General features: G+C 36.6%; 1 protein-coding gene and 1 pseudogene across 1 annotated transcript; both read right to left on the minus strand.

The window, feature by feature from the left end:
• Positions 1-2,346: 2,346 nt before the first annotated feature.
• Positions 2,347-15,421, minus strand: LOC125386703 (zinc finger protein 184-like). Its single transcript, XM_048413780.1, has 3 exons — positions 15,245-15,421; positions 14,880-14,996; positions 2,347-5,941 (listed from the first exon to the last, which is right to left on the minus strand). Exons 2-3 carry the CDS (start codon positions 14,907-14,909, stop codon positions 3,095-3,097), a joined length of 2,877 nt encoding a protein of 958 aa, XP_048269737.1. The 5' UTR covers positions 14,910-14,996; positions 15,245-15,421; the 3' UTR covers positions 2,347-3,094.
• Positions 15,422-20,649: 5,228 nt separating this feature from the next.
• LOC125386710 lies at positions 20,650-22,199 on the minus strand (annotated as a pseudogene).
• Between the last annotated feature and the right edge of the window lie 651 nt (positions 22,200-22,850).

The raw sequence follows: 22,850 nt of genomic DNA on the forward strand, positions 1-22,850 counted from the left end.
CCTTTAATCCTGCAAGTATTTTCGGTTTATAGCTGGTACATAACGGTCCTTAGGTATATTGTAAGTTCTTACAAATTACGCAGAAAGCAGGTAGTTATCTAATGAAAAAATCCGAATAGTTGCCTAACGGAAAAGCTGGTTTTTCCCATAAAACAATGTTGCCCATGAGCCACGTTGATAGGAGGATTTTCCTCCTATCTTCATTTCTAACGTTGGTCATAACCAATCGGTATCGCGGATCGTTACCCTTACTTTCCTAACTAAAAGTATGAACGACGAATCCGCGTTCTTAGTTCAAAGGGCACACCCTTACCGAGCTTTCCTCCGTAATCATATAAGAACGAAATCTACTGCTTCTGCGACAACAGGAGGCTCAACTCAACTTCTACATCCCTCTAGACTTGCACTCATCACTACAGAGCAGTCACCTCATCTATACTGCTTCAACTGCTTCTGCGAGAACAGGAGGGTCGACTCAACTTTTACATCCCTCTAGACTTGCTCTCATCACTACAGAGCAGTCACATCGTCTGTACTGCTTCTACTGCTTCTAACGCCATCAAGAGGGTCAACTATACTTGTTCTCGAACCTATAGAACAATCAATTTATTCTCTAAACTACAGAGCAGTCACTATATCCCTCTAGTCTTGTCAATTTGTTCTTGGAACGACAGAACAGTCTATCATAGGAAGTTTATATCAACTGAACATTCAAGCAGTTCTAGCTCAGTTCGAATACTCCCTACCTCAAGACATCTTCGAAGGCCACCTATCTACCCGTACTCAATCTCGATCTTCAGATCAGTCACCATCTACACAGATTCTCTTATCTACGAGTAATCCTTTTCTTCGTCACCTGTATCTTAAGCAACGGCGTAAACTCACCAGTGTAAAGTCGTGGGAAATATATGTCGGGTTGGCGTTACGATTAGAGTTAGGGTTAAGGGCGTAAACGAAGCCCTATTGACACTAGACGTGATCACTATGCAGTAGAGGAGATATTTACTAGTGCAAACATGACCATGTTGGAATTGGACAAGTAATCGCGATAAATTGATACTCGAGAAGCTAATGACAATGATCCTAGGCTCAATAACGAATCCACGGTCAACGGGATGACGAACTCTACTCTTCTCTAGCGTCTAAGTTGTACTCAATGTTAATGCGTGGGGCGATCACTACGTATCCGAGAGTTACTTGAATGGTCGTCGAGATCGTACCGGAGAGTAACTCTCCGTCTCGACGATGCCGTCGAGGAAAACTATAATGGGTGGGTCTAAGGACATGAGATCCTCGGATTCGTCGAAGAAAGCTTTCGTTCCAAAGGTGAGGGAAATTAGCGCTGTTGCTAACTGGTCGATCTCCATATCGGCGTTTTGAAAGAGATGCTGGCCGCCCTTGAGGGGAGGTTGTTGACGGGGGCATCGTTCGTGGAAGATAGGCTTCTCCTATCGTCCCGTAGTTGCAACAAGGACTGTTTGTCTAAATGAAGAACTTTGCTTGACTAAATCTTAAGATTTATTGCGGGTCCTCAAGTTAGCTAAACATACTGCGGAGGTATATAGACATCTGGAGATCATCTTACCCGAAGGATAGGATCTGCGTGTGGCGAGCCACGGAACAGAAACCTTTGAAATATTTACTGCCACGTGTCGCTACGGCTATTTCTTTAGAGGAGAGGTATAGAGTTACTCTGTGCTTTTGTTAGATAAAACGTTCATCCCTTGACCGCGGCTACGTTCGGCGACTGGTTGTCGCCTCGAGCCCATCACTATCATAAACCTCGAACAATCGGAGCGACATTTGTTTAATCTAAATTACGACATTACGGTATTCCCGAGAATCCAAGGAGAGGTTCCGGTGTTTTTCCATCTCCGACATATATATTTTATAACCCTGCTAATCGCAGCGTTATACCAACTCAATCACCCCTATTATCTCAATGGAAATCAGGGGATCTATTCGCGGCGTCGATTATTTTAATCGTAACGGGAATTTACGACTCCGGTTGACGTGTTCCCTCGCGATTGTGTCCCCCGCGATTGGTCGAAATTACACATATCGTTCTTGGTCTCATATTCCTCTCGATTATTGTGTTGGGCGACCGGCACTGTGATGGAAATTGAAATATAAATTTACTGAACATTTAACGTAATAGTTTAATTGCACATTACAAAGCATTATCGTTCCCGTACAATTATCATTCGAACGTCATTAATCGATAGCTGGGTAAGTAAATATATCATCTCATAACGAAAATTGTAATTACGATCCATATTTAAATTAGTCATCTGTCAAATATGAAACTTATCATATAATCATTCCACGTGTGATAAACGAAATGAATTTTTTTTAATCTCAATATCAGATTTATTAATAGGTTTGTTCATTTTTTAACGAATGTTATAAATATTATATCGAGCGGACGTTTAATCGAATAATTGTAGCGAGTAAACATTGCAATAGAAGAAAAATGACCAATATCAGACCAATTAAGAAAAGAAATTACAACATTTACTTACCCTCGCTTCATTTATTTTCTAACTTTTTCAAACATTTAGGCTGACCGAAAACAATTTATGAAATATGAAGATCAGCAAACGCACACGCCAAACGAAAAACTCCCTTTAACAACAAATTTTACAATAATGAAATAATGAAATAGGGTAATGATCAACGTACTTGATAAAATACACAGACGCGCACGCACGCGCGCACCACACACACAAACACACAGGCGCGAGCGCATATAAAAACACATAAATATAACGCGTTCAAAGAAAAGCAGACAAATTTATTACTCGATCTATCATAATTTTCATTAAGCTGTTTCAAGCGGCACTTAGTAAACGATACGATAACGCGATTATATCTCTTTATCTCTTATGACAAGAACAAAACGATGTATATTAAATAAAGTTAGAGACAGTATGGAATATCTAATTCACTCGTTTCTGGCTGGTCGTCTAGCTTAGAATGCTTGACATATTCTGGTTCAACAAACTGAGACCATCCGAAACAATGAACAGGAAGCGCCTAAGGCTGACACTCAATTACCCAAAAGTTATCCAATTATCCAAAATTATCCAAAGAATCACGAACACATGCGAAAAGTCTGATCCGATATATCGCGGTCGCGCGCCTCGTCAGCGAGGAAATCGTGCGAATGAACGTGTAGCTTATGTGCGTGGAAATGTGATTCGTAGCTGAAGCCTTCGTTACAAGTATCGCATTTGTAAGGATACAATTTCCATGATACATCCGAATAATGCTCCAACTTGTTGTGATGATAAAACTTGTACATTCCTTGAAACAACTTACCACATATTGCGCATAAAAAATCATTGCCCTTGTAATAATACATGTTATGCTCGACTAAACGTTCGTAAGATTCAAACAACAAATGGCATATATTACAGATTGGTTTATCTTTTACAACGCAATCGGAATTCAGCTCCAGTCTAGAATCCTGCCCAATATGCAAGTGTCGTTCGTGAATTTGAAGATTTGATTTCTTAACAAATCCTTGATTACAAAACTTGCAAAAGAATTTATAGTTCACCGAGCACGAAGGCGTATGAGTAGCAAGTATGTGAAACTGTAATAATCTTTTAGTGGAAAACATCGTGTTACAAACGTTACACTTTTCTGTGGCTGTTTGGCAATAGGTGCGCACATGTATGGACAAATTTTTAAATTTTTGGAATTGTGTTCCACAAGTAGTGCAAGGAAACTTTGTTCTGTTCATCTTGTCCGCTTGGTGACCCTTTACGCATGTAATCTCTTTAAGCAACCTTTTGTTCTTTGCAGCTGTATCGAATGACGAAGAGAAAGTATCATCCGTAATAAGCGTACTCGGAGCCAAGTAATTTTCGAAAGATCTTGTCGTCTCACCCGAAACATCCAACATTTGTTCAAAATCAGGTGACTGTACTATGCCGAGTTCCATGTCACTTGGTTCTTTCAAGGACCGAGACAAATGGTTTACACGTTGTTTATTTATTAAAATTTTCATTCGACGACATACATTCTCATGTTGTTTCAAACATGAGTATAGCCAAAATCGTTTGCGACAACCTTTGCATTTGTGTTGTTTCTTGGATGCATTGCAATTTATTTCAACATCAACCGGTGGAGCGTCCTTTTTTGATCTTATGGTCTTCAAACAATGCAAAATCATGTGCCGCTTCAACAATGCCGAAGTGTCAAACTTCTCATAACACACGCAACATTCCCTTCGTTTAAATATAATATGCCGACGTAGATAGTGAGTTAGTAACTTATTTATAGACGTGTAACGCGCGTTGCATATGCTCGACATGTAAATCGTATGGAACAATTTCATATGCTCGCGCAGGTTCTCCTTCAAAGAAAACGATTTCTGACAAATATGACATTGAAATATTTTCTGCTGATTGACCTTAAAGTTCTTCTGAAATTCAAACAATTCCTGTTGAGGTACGATTAATCTATCAGCGAAAGATTTTACAAATTCATTGAATCGCTTTGACGCAATCGTGTCAGCTTTCAAAGGCAAGTTACATGTCGAGCTTGTTTCACGAAAACTTTTAAATTCTTCTTTCACATTTTTCGATACTGCTTGTTTAAAAGCGTCTTCGTTTTCGTCTTCGTCTTTGTTTGACACGAAACTAGTAGGCTCCAAGAATTTGTCGCATTTCTCTAAACGGACCACACATTCTTTATACTTAGCTTCAGGTGCTGATCTTCTACTTTGGTTGAATATATAGGGGGACTTGTTTCTTTTAAAAGATTGTCTTGATCTTCCAAAGGTCTCAAATTCCAATAAATCGCAAAAATCATATAAAGAAGAAGAACATCTTTTCACTGGCCTAAGGTTGTAAGACATATTGTGCGAAGTATTAGAGCTTTCAGATTCAGCTTTCATTTCGTTCCTTAATGAAGATATCATCGTTTTTAAATTCACATGAATTTGAACAAATGGTCTTTTCCTAACAGGAGATTCTATTCGCTTAACAGAAGTAGACATCTGAATAACTTCTGCAGCTGTTGATGTCTTGTTACCAAATGTCTCAAGTGTTGGAGTTGGAATAATAGTCGCAGTAACAGGAACATTCTCCGTATAAATAACTTTTTCCGGGCTAACCCATTTGTCATTCAGTTTGTCTTTGTACAGCGATATGAAGTCTGTAAGGACAGTCTGCTTCATCCTTTTCGAAGGAGTGCCATACGAATCGTTTAACCATTTCGGATGCGTAGACTTGATCTTGCTGCTGGAAGCCTCGGTGAGTGTATTGTTTGAACTATTAGATAGTTTCAAAGATATATTTATTGAGCTATTTACGTTTTCTTGGCAGGAACTGTGTAAAGTATTTGATTCTGCCATGACTATACCATCCGAATTATTCGACTTTCCTAACGATTCAGGAGATGTTTTCATAATTTTGCTTTCACCAGAAAATATCGCGTTCCCGTGCGCATGGAATAAATGAGATTGGACATGTCTTTTATAAGAAAACTTTCGATTACAAAAATTACATTTATATCCAGACAATTTTTTCATACAACATCGCCTCTTTAAATGACGTATCAACGAAATATGCATAGTGAAGATCGCATTGCAATTATTACACTTAAATACATTACAGCTATATAATTTATTATGCAGTTCCAATAAATCTTTAGTTCGAAAAGTTAACAAACAAACATTGCAACTTATTCTTTTGTTTGAAGGTACTTTATGTTTACTTTTTCGTTTATCAGGATCCAATTTATTTTCTAAATACGTACTTCCTTGAGGAAACGCGGATTCTTCATTTTTACAATAAACGACATTCGAAGATTCACCTTTAAACGTCGCTGTTTCATTTTCATTCCCTGTATTCGTATCAACTGGCGACAAATCATCGCAGATCTCTGGATCGATTGGCTCTTCCTTTATCCTTATTGCATATTTAGAAGGCTGAAAAAAATATACAAACCTAATGTAACATCCTAAGAAACGAAAAATCTATGAAACAATCCTAGTCTAGTAATTGAAGACAACCTGCCATAAATATCATGGGTAGGATAGAAAACTACGTATAGAGCTACAGAACTAGATACTGGAAAGAACGGTTTATGTTTATGAGTTAGACAGGTTATACCATTAAAGACATGAAACACATAACTGCACAAGTCCAGAATACTACATACATAACAAGAGAGATGTAAATTTTGTGTAACAAATTTTACGACTCCATTAGAATTACTAAGAAACTTTTCCTCAACTCCTAACATTTACCATAGAACAGGGCCGATCGATATATTCAAATTATCATGTAGTGAAGTCGACCATATTCAACTCCCAACTATATTCAAATGTAAGAAAAATCAGATTCGCAAACAATAATTTTAGCATGATTGTTTAACGTTATTTCATGAATGTATTCTTCCAGGTAAGAGTTTAGTACAAAGCAACGAGCAGTCCTTCTATATGTTTAACAAATTGTATATTATAAATGAGAAATAAGATGTACGACAGAGTAACAAACACCATGCAAAACTCTAAAAATTCCATATCATTTGAAAATGTAAAAAAACAACTCAAAATGTTTACAAAAATCACCATGAATTGTTTAAAATGAAAATATTTGTATCCATTTCGATGGAAAATATTGTAGAATCAATTGAGATTAATAACCGGTGTGAGAAACAGTTAATGGTAATACCTGGTCAAACAGAAGGAAAACGTGACAGTCAACGGTGCTTACATACGCCGAAACACTGATGCGATGAACGCATCAACGTTTTCTGTTCTTTTATGATGTATATTGGCTTGCATCGATGCAGAAAGTAATATATTTTTTCAATTGGTAAGCAAAGCCATTGGGTATATATTAAGTATATATTGATATACTGATGTCATTTAATGAGACTTTGGAGTCGATGCGTAGCGTCATTACAATACGTCAGTTCCGCCTGGGCAGGCGACCTAAACGGACGTGCGAAACAGTGCTCCAGTGAAAGTGCGGCAAGAGGGAACAGAAAGGGATAAAGTTGACGCCAAAAATAGACAAAACGTGGAATCATGCAGATTCCACCAATAAAAATAATTAACTCCGGTGAAACATTTTTCATAAATAAAGCTACAGACTCTACATATGCAGAGAAAAATGATGATATTATGGAAACAACACAATCCGACGGGGAACAAAACATACCAATACACCAGGAAGAAAGCTGGACGGTGGCAACCTCCAGCAAAAAACGGAAGGTAACCCCGCTCGCAAGCGCGAGGAAAATTGATACATACGAAAAAAAAACAATGGCTACAAGATATCAAGCTGCACAATCCATTCAGCGCACTGCCAGAAGAGGCAGCAACGGACCCAACGGAAAGTCCGACAAACCGTACTCCCAAACCACCACCGATATACGTAAACGCAAAAATAATTGACCCCCTCATCCAACTACTAAACAACATCGCAGGAAAAGACAACTATATCATCAAACAGATAAAAATAGACCAGGTGAAAGTGCAAACCAACACCCCAGAAATATTCAGAAAAATTACAAGATCACTAAAGGAAAAAAATGCAGCATATCACACTTTTCAGCTCAAAACCGACAAAAGCTACAAAGCAGTAATCAGGGGACTACACCCAAAAACAAATACCGGAAAAATAAGTGAAGAACTGGCAAAAATCGGACCCCAGGTAAGGTCAATTAATAACATCAACAAATACGATACCAAACAACCATTACCGCTATTCCTAGTTGAACTAGAACCTAAAAACAACAATAAAGAAATATACGATATAGAAAAATTACTAAACACAATAGTAAAAGTGGAGCCACCCAGACATAAAAAAGAAATCCCACAATGCATAAGGTGCCAACAATACGGACACACTAAAAACTATTGTAATAGAACCCCGGCATGCGTTAAATGCGCAAAAAATCATCTCACGACACACTGCCCATCCACGGGAAAAATTGAGGAGGTTAAATGCTACAACTGTAACGGAAACCACCCAGCCAGCTATAAAGGATGTGAAGTAAGAAAACAATTACAACGTAAACTGTTCCCGCCCCTACGAAGCAGAACAATCACTAACACACAAGCCCAACAGGACAGCACAAATCCTGAAATAATTCCAAGTACAGAGCAAGCAACAAACACCAAACCTATCAGCACCAACACCATTGGTGGTCTAAGCTATGCTCAAGTAACCAGCCAATCAACACATACACACAACCAATACCACAGCAATAGTAACAATGACACTGCAGAAATCAAAGAACTGCTCAAACAATCCATAAAGAACACCGAAATGCTAACCAGAATGATAAGCGAACAAAACGCAGTACTCAGACAGCAAACCCAACAAATCACGGTCATGCTAAAACTAATTACAAACGTGCTAAGCAAAAAATAAAAACGGACACTCTAAAAATAGCAGCCTGGAACTCAAACGGCCTACAACAACGGGCCCTTGAAATTAAAACATTCATGTACATTAACAATATAGACATATTACTTGTCTCAGAAACACACTTCACTACAAAAAGCTACTTGAAAATACCATACTACACCATATATGATACCAAACACCCCTCAGGAAAAGTTCACGGAGGGACAGCAGTGATAGTCAGAAACGATATCAAACATTATCTACACAGCCAAGTTAACAAAGAATATTTACAAGCAACCACTGTTACAGTTCAAACTAGCAGCAACTACTTCCAGTTGTCAGCAGTATATGTGCCTCCGCGACACAAAATAACAACACAAATGTGGGAAGAATACTTCCAGGACCTAGGGGACAAGTACATCGCAGCGGGAGACTACAACTCAAAGCACACGCTTTGGAGGTCAAGAAACATTACACCTCGAGGTAGAACACTGGAAAAATACATTAGAAATAATAACCTCAATAAATTATCCACAGGAACACCGACACATTGGCCGACTAACCTGAACAAAAAACCAGATCTTCTGGACTTTGCAGTTACAAGGGGACTAAACACAAATAAACTAAAAATAACACCCAACCTCGAGCTCAGCTCCGATCATACACCTATAATAATTGAATACAGAAACAAACCAATTAACTATAGCAAACCAGAAACACTATGCAATAAAACCACCAAATGGCAAACTTTCAAAGAAATAATAGAAAGCAAAATAAAGTGCAACATCCCGTTAAAAACTCCTGAACACATAGAACAGGCAGTAGCAACATTGACAGCAACTATTCAGGAAGCAGCAAGGACAACCACTACTCCCGAACCAACCAGCAGACAAACAATAACAATCCCGCAAGAAATACTCGACAAAATCAAAGAAAAAAGAAAAGCAAAAGCAAAATGGCAAAAATACAGAACCCGAGAAAACAAAAAACACTTAAACAAACTTGCAAAGGAAATAAAAAACAAAATAAAGGAGTACAACGATAACGAATTCGCAAAGTTCATAGGGACACTCTCCACACACGAGAACACCAACTATTCACTATGGAAAGCCACGAAAAAATAAGGAAGCCAATAATACCCGTCCCGGCAATCAGAAAAGCAGATAACACAGGGCAACAAGCAACGAAGAACAAGGTGAAGAATTCTCCAACCACCTCTGCAACACATTCACACCACACATTATCAACAACAGCAACCTCAAAAGTCATACGGAGGAGGATCCAGAAACCACTACTACCACAGCCGACAAGGAATACACCATACCTAAAACATCGGCACAAGAAATTAGAAACATAATTGATAAAACAAATAACAACAAAGTGCCAGGAATCGACCTAATCAATGGTAAAATCTTGAAAAACCTTCCGCCAAAAGCAATAAGACTAATGACAATAATATTCAATGCAATTCTAAGAATTCAATACTTCCCCAAACCATGGAAATTAGCACAGATCAAAATGTTACATAAACCAGGCAAAGACCCGCACCAAACTGCACCTTACAGACCAATATCACTGCTTCCAGTATTTTCCAAAATACTGGAAAAGATAATATACGACGGCATAAAACCAATAATAGAGACAAAAAAACTAATACCGGATCACCAATTTGGTTTCAGAAACAAACACTCCACGATAGAGCAAATGCACAGGCATATAAACGAAATAATAGTAGCACTAGAAAACAAGGAATACTGCACAGCCATCTTTATAGATATAGAGAAAGCATTCGATAAAATTAACCATGAAAGTCTACTACAAACAATTAGGAAACAATTCCCGGAGCAAATACACCACTTAATAAAATCCTACCTAAGCAGCAGAACCTTCGTAATAAAAATCAAGGACACACATTCACAAGTTAAAGACATCAAGGCCGGGGTACCACATGGAAGCGTCCTAGGCCCAATACTATACACATTATACACGGCGAACATACCAACAACTACCAACAGCACAGTATTGACATTCGCGGACGGCACAGCTATACTAGTCAGGCATACTAACCCAGAAACGGCAGTCAAAATACTACAAGAACATATCGTAAAAATAGAAAATTGGCTACAAGAAAAACAAATAAAAGCAAACCCCAATAAATGCAACCATATTACATTCACGCTTCGGAAAAAGATACCACCAAACATCCTATTGAACGGCACGCATATAACGCAAACAAAGCATGTCAAATACCTAGGACTCCACTTGGATCAAAAACTCACCTGGAAACTACACATCAAATCAATAGTAGAAAAAATACAGAAAACAAGGAGACAAATGCATTGGCTAACAAGCCGAAAATCCAAACTAAGCACAAAAAATAAATTAAAAATATATAAAACGATCATAAAACCAATCTGGACGTACGGAATACCATTATGGGGGACGGCAGCAATGAGCCATATAAACAAAATAGAGATAATACAGGCTAAAATCCTCAGAACAACAGTAAGCGGACCTTGGTACGTCAGAAACGAAGATAAACGGAGGGACCTGGGAATCCCAACGGTCAAGGAAGAAATTAGCAGATACTCCGAGAAATACAAATCAAGAATAGCAACACACCCAAACCGGTTAGCTGCGGAAACATACAAAACCATAAAAATGGACAGAATACTAAAAAGGAAGCACCCAGCAGACCTTATAAAGGACATAACCTAACAAACACGAGGATGGTACCCCGCTGGGGGTAGCCACCAACATGCTAATTTAACTGTTAAAAAATTCCACCAAATGTCCAAATTGGACAAATTGTGAATTTTAATAAATAAAAAAAAAAAAAAAAATTACAATACGTTTCAGCTTGTACAGGTTGCTAAACGAATTTTCCACGCTAGACTATATGAGAACTACCGTCCCAATGCTGTTCGGGCAGTAAGGGACATATGCAAAATTCCTCCCTTTCGCTATGTTGCCAATTTGTATAAGAATATGTATACACACAGGCGCACGCATACGCACACTAATGCAAACGTGTATCTGTGCCTTGTTATAACTGTGTGCGGAAAAATTTTGTGTGCAGCAATATTTTTCATAACGCATACACAAATTTAAACGTAGGCATTAGTTCGGTCAAAATAGATATTTCAAATAACAAAAATTCCGACAGAGCTAAATTTTGGTAAAGACTTTGAGTACACCAATAGAAATAAAGTGCCAAAAGTCCCCATTGATTCCATGGGTGCTAAAAATGTTATTCGAGGTAAAAATCAAAATTTTCGGATTTTTTTAATTTTTCTTGAAAACGGTAAGTTTTATCGAAAATATAGCTCAGATAAAAATTGTAGATCATAAAATTATCTACAAAAATTTTTCTTATACTTTTTCCCCTAAGAATCACCATTCCTAAGATATCGTCATTCTAAAAGTTGAAGGAGTTACATTCTACATGATATGCACACATTACTACACCACCTATGGGGTAATATACTTGGCGCTTTTTTTTAACGTGGTTTTCCCAGTAAGCCTATTCCACGATCTGCTATGACGGAGTTTTATGGCTAATATTTGTGCAAACTAACTTCAAATGCTCCAAATTATGACGTTTGTTTTTAAGAATGATTTGCTCCAAAAAATATGACTATGAATCCGGGATATCGGTGTATATTCTCGAACATTCTACTCGGTGGGGGGTACATAATATTATCAAACACACAAGATTGGATATCCTCACGAATAATTGCTGTCGCGGCTTTCAACATTTTTAACCGTTCTTCTTTTTCATTCAAGTTTTTTTTTTATCAGACCAGGCTTGACTTAAAATGTCTTGGTAATTGTCGACGAAACAAATGAATGTTAATTTTCCCGGCTTTTCTGTAATAATAATTCTACTACCATACTTTACTTTCAATCGTATTTTTATAGTTCTGTTATCTAAAGCTAGATTTTTACTAACATGTAAACTAACTAACTAGTTCGTTCTGATGACGTATCAAAATTTATAAGTTTATAGAAAGTAGTAGTAATTGCCATTTTACATTGGATGAACCCCAACCCAAACCCCTAAATTACTGTCAAAACGGATTCTTTGAATGAAAGTGTAGCAAGTCGGATTCACTTACTCGCGCTCTAGTACGAGGTGGACTTACTTTTGATGTACTAACTTGTCCATCCTCATGTTGTCTTTTGATAGCAGCAATTGAACTTTTCCGGATGTATGATTTTCGGCAATCCACGTGAACTGTTACAGACTTTTCACTTCTCAGATAATCAACGAACTCATCACCTCTTTTGATACTTGCATCGATCAAAGTTTTCATTCCACGACTAACTGTAACTTTTTCACCTTCCGTCAAAAGTTTATTGCAAATAAAGCACAATTGTGACATTTTTTTTAAATATTAATGGATACAAACTGAAATAGTAGACGCTAGCAATAAATACATGTATTCACTTGAAAGGAACGTTCAACACTAAAAGTATTTCACTTAAGCCACTTCAGAAAAGCAGGTATATGAGCGTCACCACGTGGACAATAGAGTAGGCAGATCTTGATCAAGGCCATGCAGGTATATAGAAGGGACTGGCTAAGGGACTGAGTTTCTTTTGAGTATATATTCTCAGAATTGTATGATTTAAACATATAAGAGATAAAAATAGGCATTTTTACTTATATTAAGTGCCTGACTATGTATATATATGGTATTTGTGTGCATATCATGTAGAATGTAACTCTTTCAATTTTTAGAATGGTGATATCTTAGGAATGGTGATTCTTAAGAAAAAAAAATATGAGGAACATTTTTGTAGATGATTTTATGATCCACAATTTTTATCTGAGCTATATTTTTTATAAAACTTATCAAGAAAAATTTTAAAAATCCGAAAATTTTTATTTTTACCTCGAATAACATTTTTAGCACTCATGGAATCAATGGGGACTTTTGGCACTTTATTTCTATTGGTGTACCCAAAGTCTCTACCAAAATTTAGCTCTGTCGGAATTTTTATTGTTTGATCACTATTTTTATGTCTAATTTAACCGGACTAACAAGGGTACACGAGCGTTAAAACGGACATACATTTCAAGACCATTTCGTACATATGTAGAAGTCACGGCATACGAGCGTTGCTTGTTTTGCAGAGTTGGCGGAAGAATTACTCACGTGCTATCAGAGCACTAGCACGCAGATGGTCGGAGCGCTAAATTTCTATTTCTCAACAATAGCGATTGTTCTTCACTGTGACATAAGCCATGCTTAACGGAACTTTCGCGACATTGTGTTGTAAAACTCCAAAAATATTTCTTTTTAATTTGAATCGAAATCGAAATGCGTTAAAAACTGTACATAATTTGATTTATATAAATGATTTATAATAAACAAATTTAAAAATCTTTGCACAAAATAAAAAAGTTTTCATTCCGATACAACTATTCGCTATAGAATAATCGCTGGATATACATAAAAAATACGTACTCATCGAACTGATAAGGAATAACTAATGATACGTTCGTGTGACCTGTTCTATTTAAGGTTATACAATACAAAACATGCCTCAGCTGAATCCAATGCCCGTACTCATATAAATACATCAGTGAAATGGTAACGCACGTTACCAGTGATGAACGTTCCTGGTACATGTGTGAGTTTCAATCTATTATACGGCAATATATTTTTTACAACATACGTTGTTTCAACTCTCGTATGCTTCGACGCTCGTATGCTTCAACGCATTAATATGATAAAAATTTTATCTGTAACATGCATCTTTTTTATGAATTCACTTGGTATCGTACGAGTAAATAGATAACATTTCACGATACATCAATGATTTACATTAATATTACATAAAACACATTTATATATGTATAAATATCAATTTTATATTCCACAAGCATAGAAAAATTAATAACAAATAATAATAACACACATGGTAAACATAATCAGTATACTAAATATTAACATATTAATGGAAATCATTTGTAATTCAACATTTCCATTTTTATAAAATAAAATATATCAATGAAATTTAATTGTAAAATAATTATATTCGTATAAACTCATTACTGTGCAACGGAGCAATTAAATATTATATTTATAACAATAATAAGCAAGGTTGGTTCGATGCCAGACATTCTGCATTACTTTAGTATTTTTAATCCATGTATTATTATTGTGCCATAATATATAAAGCATAGACGCAAGAAATCATAGCGCGTTGGCCAAAGTAATCTTACAATTGACAGATACATTATACAAAATTTTATGTACCATGATGGAAATTCCTTCTAATTCAACAATTAAATTTCATTTCTATTACAAATCACAAGTTTGCGTCACAACGACCAAAGAAGCAAATCTTACTTTATCATATTGAAATAGTTAAAGGAAGTGGTACATAAACATTAGCTTAATATGTTATATTAACCAAGATTTATAGAAACAAAATATATTATTCAGTACGGTCAAAGTTTTCTTATCGAATGATGTTTCAAAAGGTACTTACGTCCATTTTGTTGTCCAATTTTATATCCATGAAGATTGCATCAACAGGGCGTACGTAAACTAACACTCGAGTTATTTGCTTTATGAAATTATTATTATTATTAGACAAACTGCTTGCCTGTGCACAAAGAAAATCTATGATTAGTGAATAGTAGACTTTAATAATATCCTCAAAAAACAATTCGCATTTTCCCGAAAATATGTCATAACTGCACAATAACAATAGCAACTTGTAAATGAATATAGAAATTGTATGAAATACAGTTATCAAATATATTTAACAAAACTGTAATTATTTGATAAAAAGTCGTGAAAACAATGAAAAGCAGAAGACAATGGAAGATATTTCAGGTTAACGTGTCATACATGATCTTAAAAGTTGTTTACACTCTTTTATTATTCACTTGCATCCAGAACATGTTTCCTTTGTTAATAGTTCGCGTCAAAATAGAATGTGAAATTTTTTTATACACATATAAACATACACAGAGAAAGAAAATACCGTTTAAACTCGGACACTACCATGAGCAGTACTGTGGGCAATAAAATGGCATCCTCCACTAGTAGCAAACGTGCCGCTCAGTTCAGACAGGTTCAGATTATTATCGGTAAGGAAGTAACCTTGAAATTACATTTATGGAAAGTGTACAATAAAGAATCTTATATTATTTATAATACATCATTCTTCAGCAGTTTAATATTAGTTTCATCTAATTTTACCTAATTCATTTTATAAATTGCATTTTAATTACGAAACAGTATCATATTGTACGTTTACACGTAACGGTAAATCAAAAATTGATTCGTAGAGCTACAGCGCATGCGTGTTACTGAGTAGTTTTCTAACTAACTTCGCGTTATGTCCAATATAATATTCTTGTTCACGTTTCTATATAAACTCACGTTATATATGTATGTATATCTGTGCATCTAAGAAACAACACCAACACGTCAATGAATATCTGATTATTCCTGCATCATAAGTATTGTAAGCATCGCATTCGTATACACAGGTTTGTAAACTCCAGTAAAGAGGGTAATACTCTTAATATTCGGAAATGTGCTTTACAAATCAGCCGTTAGTCGTAGCGCTGGCATCGATTTGTTAACACCTTTCTTTGCATTATCACTGAAGATAAAGGATATAAACTAAATAGTATTTCACTTGATACAAAAGAATGTTGTTTAAATAAAGTTAATTTTACATAATACAATAGAGTTTAGTTATAAACACGATCGTGTTGCAGACACAAGAAGCGCTGCACGGCGAAGTCTAACAAATCGATTGACGTCCCTTATTCGAGAAATATTTTCTGGCCCGTAGGAGTCTTACCCACTCTAATGGAATTCTTAAATTTGTGTATACGAACTTGGCAAATATGTGCATACATACACATGCGCCCGCGCGCGCGCGCGCGCACACACACACACACACACACACACACACACACACACATGTACGTACTGTTGACTCTGTCAAAGGCTTATGAGATACCTCTGGTTGTTAAAATATTTGTCAAAATATCTGTTTTATACTCTAGCGTTAAGGATGAGAATCTTATTGCTCACGAAATTAAAATGTGGTCAAAGAAATGATTATTTCAATCCGATGGACCATCAACTTTTGCGGTCGGTAAATTACCGACAACATATTTATATGTAATATCATCTGAGATACAATGACACAGACGGAACGAAGTACAAAATAAACATTTATATCAGTTTACATAGACGAGACGTAGAATAAATACGGTTGTCGCACGTCTGGAGGCATTGGGAACCTTTAGCATTTTAGTATTGTTCCAAATGTTACCGACTCAGCGTCTCGATAATATTTTCTCTTCCCTTCAGCAGATTATCCAGTCCAGCACATTGTTAAATATATAGGTATCTCCTTTCCATATCACATCTTGGATAACAAGTTTTTGTGGCAATCGTAGATCCGGAGATATTTACTTGTACTCCAATGATCCGAGGTTAATCAAGCTGAACACTTGATCGGCCAACGGGCGTTCCTAGAGTCTTATCCCAGTAGTAATAAAAATAGAGGAAAATATGGAATTCTCTAAGAGGTGGTGCTCTATCTTTAAAACCATCTCAATTTCTGGCATGGATTTTTCTGGCGAAAATCATCCCGGTAACCAAGTGACTACTACCTAGCGAAGCTACAAAAGAATGGATTGGAACACACAACAATACTCTCTTGAAAGTGCAACAGGTCTTCTGTGCTAAGGAAAACCAAGACTGGTGTTTTCTCGATAATGTCTAGACTAAAAATAGAGTTTTTTTTTCGATTTTGAACTCGAACATCTGATGACGAAGATGAGAGCCTGCTGAACTATGAGTCTCATTTAAAAGATAGACAGAGTCACGTTACATTTCTCCAACCGGTAGGGAGTACCACGGATAATCAATACTGGATGGAGAAAAGGCGGCTCTGAATCGGCGTTTCATCAAATACTTGAAATAATAACTTAAAACAGCCTTGTTACATTTGGACTTCTTCAGAACATGATAATGGCAGTGAACTCTGAGCTGATGTAGGGTTTTCGTGACATTTTAGCGCGGCTTACCTTGCACAACCACATAAATAAATTGGCGAAGGTGGGGATTTATAGTACTTAACTAGGCTTCTTCTGCTTGATGAGATAACAAGCAGCAGGCCTCGTATCACGACGTCCTACGACGATCCACGAGGTCCCAGGACATCCCATGACGTTCTACAACGTCAGATGGTGCCCCCGTAAGAGGTTATTAATCCAGTCTGGTTCATCAAAAGGTTTTGGATGATCTAGACTAGGCTAAACTATTAAAATAGTTTTTAGCTTGATATATCTCGAAATTATTAATATATGTTGTTTACCAATAGCAATCTAATCTTAATATTAAAATTAACGTTACACTTTCAGAATAGTACTTCATGTATTGTTATTTGGGAAACGATACCAATTATCCGGTCCCATCACGGGGAGGTAATTACGCTTGGGTTCTATTTACGTAGAGTTTTTAAGCATCGGAAGCAGAAAATGTAAAATTATTTGATAACAAAGAAGTAGCGTGTATTGAAATTTATTAATTAGAATAGGTATAGTATGTGGATCCACATAATCATATTTGAACATTGAACTTACCATCGAAGAAACCAAACCTCGTTGCCATCGGTTGCCACCTGATTGCATTTGCTTCTTCAATTCCATGAATGCGATTTAATTCTTTGGCTTCGAGCGAGCACGAAGAATTACATTTCATCTTTAGATACTCTACAGTTACACTTTGTATTAGCACTGTTTTATATGAAATAGTTAAGTGAAAAATTAAATACTGTGTTTAAAATTAAAAAATAAAATTAAATAGAAACAAAATACCATTTCGAAGACTCGAAAGATTTCGTTAATACTAAATAAAACAAAATAAATCATTAATTTAATCGCTACGAGTTGGTGGTATTGATTTAAATGAATAGTAGAATTGCTTCCGATTAATGGCATAAATTAAAAGCTTAATTATTTTAAATTAATAGAAGGATATTTGTTACGTCGCGTGAAAAGGTCTGCGCGACGTTCTTCATTGTCTGACCGTCAAGGCCCAAGCACCGTTAGAGAAACCCTCAATAAACCTAAGGCCCCGCCATAAACCGAGTCTTATTAGCTTGCAGGAACCGTTAATCCTGCAAGTATTTTCGGTTTATAACTGGTACTTAAAAAGTCGTTAGGTCTATTGTACGTTCTTCCTAATTACGGAGAAAGCAGGTTACCTAATGGGAAAAACGAAATCGTTGCTTAACGGAAAGGCTGGTTTTTCCCATAAACAATGTCGCCCATGAACCACGTTGGTAAAAGGCTTCTTCCTCCCATCTTCATTACCAACAGTGGTCATACCCAATCGGCATCGCGGATCATTGCCCTCACTTTCCTAACTAAAAATGTGAGCAACGAATCCGCGTTCTTGATTCAAATGGCACACCCATACCGAGCTTTCCTTCGTAATCACATCAGAATCACATCACATCACGAACGAACTACAGAGTCCCTATAGCCCTCACAGTGCCTGGAGTTCACACAGTTCGTTCGGCTCTCACAGTGCCTAGAGTTCTCACAGTTCCTACGGCTCTTACGGCTCCTATTGCTCCTATTGCTACTATTGCGACTACTGCTTCTACGCCATCAAGAGGGTCAACTCTACTGGTTCTCATAACCAACGAACAGTCAAAGTCAAGAAGTCAAAGTCTAGTCATTTTGTCATTCGGTTGATTCTGTTGAGTCGGTTGACTCAAAGTCAGGTCAATCGCTACGTCTATTACAACACGGGGGCCTTCATCTATCAGATTGTCAGTCAAAATCTGATCAAGATCAGGGCGGTACCAATCAAGACAGTTCTCATACTCAGCGACGTTACTAAAGTGTGTGATTCTACGAAGTTGTTGGAAAATACATAATTTATAACACGGTTAATCACGGAGTTATATCATTTCAATCACCCCTATTATCTTAACGGAAATCAGGGGATCGGTCTACTCGCGGCCTCGATTCGTAGAATCGTAACGGGAATTCACGACTCCCGTTGACGTGTATCTTCGCGATTGCGTCTCTCCGCGATTGGTCGAATTTACAGTCTGTATTTTGTAGATTGGGAATACTATTTTGGGAATGGTCCCTATTTTCAGATTGTTTTGATTTCTTTGTACTACTTGGACAGAGGAGATTGAAGTAGTAGTGAATTTTGGAGGACTGGGCGTTTGATTGATTGTCTCTTTGGCTCTGAGTTTAGGATACTTGTTTATGTATAGGGTTTTGTAGGCTGAGCAACCTTTGTAGTTAGCAGGATGGTCTCCTTGACAGTGGAGGCACTTCACTGGGATTTTTGATGACTTAGTGCACTGATCAGTGAGGTATGTACCTGTACATTTGACGCAGCGGAAATTATGATTGCAGTATTTCTACGTGTGACCGTACCTTTGGCACCTTTTGCATTGTACTACCTCCTTTCTTATTAAAGGAGGTTCGATTTTTACTACCGAGTTCATCAATCGATTTATGTTCTATATTTGTTTGTTATTGGTTTTTTGCTTTAAGTCGATGAAGAATAGAGATAGCGGGTTTTTAGAGATCCTATGTCTAATATTGTTGATGTTAACTACTTCATGACCAGTTTAAAGTTTACAAGTTTAAAGAGTTCGAACTTCAGTTCGTCTAAGTTAGTCGAGTGGTGGATGTTGCATAGTACCACTCGAAAAGGTCTTTCCTGTTTAAGTTGGTAAGTGTGAAAGTTAGCATTCAAGGTTTTTAACAGTTTTGTTATCTTTTTATATGAGGCCGGGTTAGCCGGCAGAATTTTAACTTGGTTATTGTTTATTTTTAATTTATATTTCTCATTGTTGATTTCTTTCTCAATGGACTTTACCATTGTTTGTATATCGATGACATCATCAACGAATATAGGTGGAGGAGGTGAATTTTTTGGCGTATGTTGGTTAGTTAATGAATCAGCAACATCCATGGAGTCATTTGTGGATTCTAGAATTGAGTATCTATTGTAGTTGGTTACACAGCCTATTGACTGTTCGTTCTGATTAGCGTTTGTGTTTGTTTTAACTGTTTCTAGCTTACGCTTTTTAATATTTTTGGTGTCACTAGTATGGAGGAATATGTTGCTCTTTTGCCACGGAGAAGGTTTTACTCAAGAGAGTGTCACGTAAAATAACATTAAAAAATAGAAAAAATAAATATAAACAAAAAAAGAAACTTTATTTTTTTTCTAACACAGTTCACAATTTTTACTTCCGAGCTCTAGGCGTGACTTTTCAAGACTGTAGTTCTTACAATTTTTTGACTTCCGATCGGATCCTTTGTCGCCCCTCAATATCCCCACTATCCATCCGTTTGCCAGGCGTCCGCGATCGCTACCGCGCACGCATTCTCCTCGAACATTCGGCGGAAGGACCGTTGGGATATTGATGGCTCATTAGGCTCTTCAGCGATATACATTGTCGCCGAGTGCCGCCACAGCTTTGTCTCCGATTTTAAAGCGAGCCGGTCGTGACAACAGCCTGGTCTCTGATGTGGATTGACATTACAAGAGCCTGGTCGCGATTCTTGGGCCATCATCGAGCTAGTTAATTCAAGTTGAATAACTAGTCGAGAGGGTATGAGGCTATGATTCGGGTAGAGATTAGAAGCGTTGGAATTTTTCACTAGTAAGATACGAAACACTTGGTTTATGTCTGTTTCGATTCACTATCGACAGATGGGCGTCACTAGATCACGGCGTCACAAAATCACGGCGCCACAGAGCACTAGACACACGTCTGCACGCTTCGGCACTCAACAGGAAACTGAGTTTCTCTAATTGTGTTTGCTTCGTTTAACCTTTCGCACTTCGCAGCTCGGGGCAGAATGAATCTTTTGGTTCAAAACGAAACAGATTCTTTCCTTTATTGACCATCGATATCCCCACTACGCGCGCGTTTGTTAGATTTTTTCTATTCTTCCGAATATTCGGTGAAAGAACCGTAGGGCTATCGATGGTACTGATTGACATGTACCTAATATTTCTTTAACAGTACCACTAAGATACTTTGTCATAGATTCTCTGTCTCATCGACTGAGCAATGGAGACGATATCATCAAATGATAGATTCCCATTATGTCTCATATTCTTCTGCCTTTTTCGGTCCCTAGGTGGCTCCTTCAAAGCCTTAATAATTAACGATGCAGTAGAGGGAACCACCGTAATTGTAGCTTGTCTGTTCTGAATTGTCAACTGGACGGTAATTTTTAAACCCTTCCAGTCACTGGTAGCTTTGGCAATATCATCACCAACCTTTTTGGGAGACTATAAATATAAACCAACATTTAACAACTATATAAATGTTTTTTATTTATTAATAGAATGTAAAATAGAATCAAATAATGAAAGAAGACGATTAATATTTACAATTACAAAATAGAATAATTTCTCAAAATTTAGAAGAAATATTATTCATAAATAATTTAAATTTATAAAATAGAATCTTACTAAACCGAGTGGACCAATTTTTGGAGCCAGAGATGAAGTTGCTCCTACTTCACCTCCAACGCATCTTAGATAGACTATTGAAACAAATAAACACATGTGAGGAAATTTTACATTCTTGTAGTACATATTAAAATGAAATATTAAAAATATACCTATCTTGATTTCGCTAGGGTCAAATTTAGGTGGCATTGTAATGACAACTTGTATGTAAAAAAAAAAGAAAAAAAAAATACCAAAATGAGACACAATCGAATAAAAGAAACAGGAACGACAATCACACGTGGTAAATCTCGTTCGAAAAGAGTGGAAGAGGTTATGATATCGAGGTATGTAGAACCGCTGTAACATGAACTATATAACTCAACGTAGATTTACATTCAAGTCGTCGAATTGTGACATAATAACACACCATAGTAATAAAACAATGCGGATGTGCCTTTACAATTTATTCAAATATTCCTAAGACATTTTAATACGCTACAAACATCGAATACAGTCTACTGCTTTAGGTACTACAAAGCGTAGTAGAAATTGGGTACCACCTCTTGCATTTTTATGAAATGGTTGTTCGTATTCACTTACACTTCATGAATTTTCAAACTCGATTTTTCATAAACGAAATTCCTAACGCGATTTTGTTAATTTTGGATCTTCGTCTTATTTTGAACCATAGAATCTGTCTAACCACATTTGTATCATGAATGACGGACCACCCACTATGTAACACAATACTATCCATATTTGCCTCTATGTTTGGTTGTTGTCCATGTTTATTCTCTAATCATTCATATTCATTCATACTGTTCGTTAGGATACAGTCATATATATTTTTGTTTATTTATTACAATGAGATATTAAACACAAACATTTTAAATATAATATTCTTACAATATTCAGGATTTTACTTTTACTTTACGAGATAAAAATTACATTTATCGTTATACTTTTGTCATAGCAT

The sequence above is a fragment of the Bombus terrestris genome, chromosome 17, assembly GCF_910591885.1.
Source record: "Bombus terrestris chromosome 17, iyBomTerr1.2, whole genome shotgun sequence".
In the NCBI taxonomy this organism is placed as follows: domain Eukaryota; kingdom Metazoa; phylum Arthropoda; class Insecta; order Hymenoptera; family Apidae; genus Bombus; species Bombus terrestris.

Coding starts and splice junctions, on each gene's coding strand:
- LOC125386703 (XM_048413780.1), bottom strand. CDS start 14,909: ATGGATATAAAATTGGACAACAAAATGGAC. Junction 5,942..14,879: donor AATTGGACAACAAAATGGAC/GTAAGTACCTTT, acceptor TATTTTTTTCAG/CCTTCTAAATATGCAATAAG.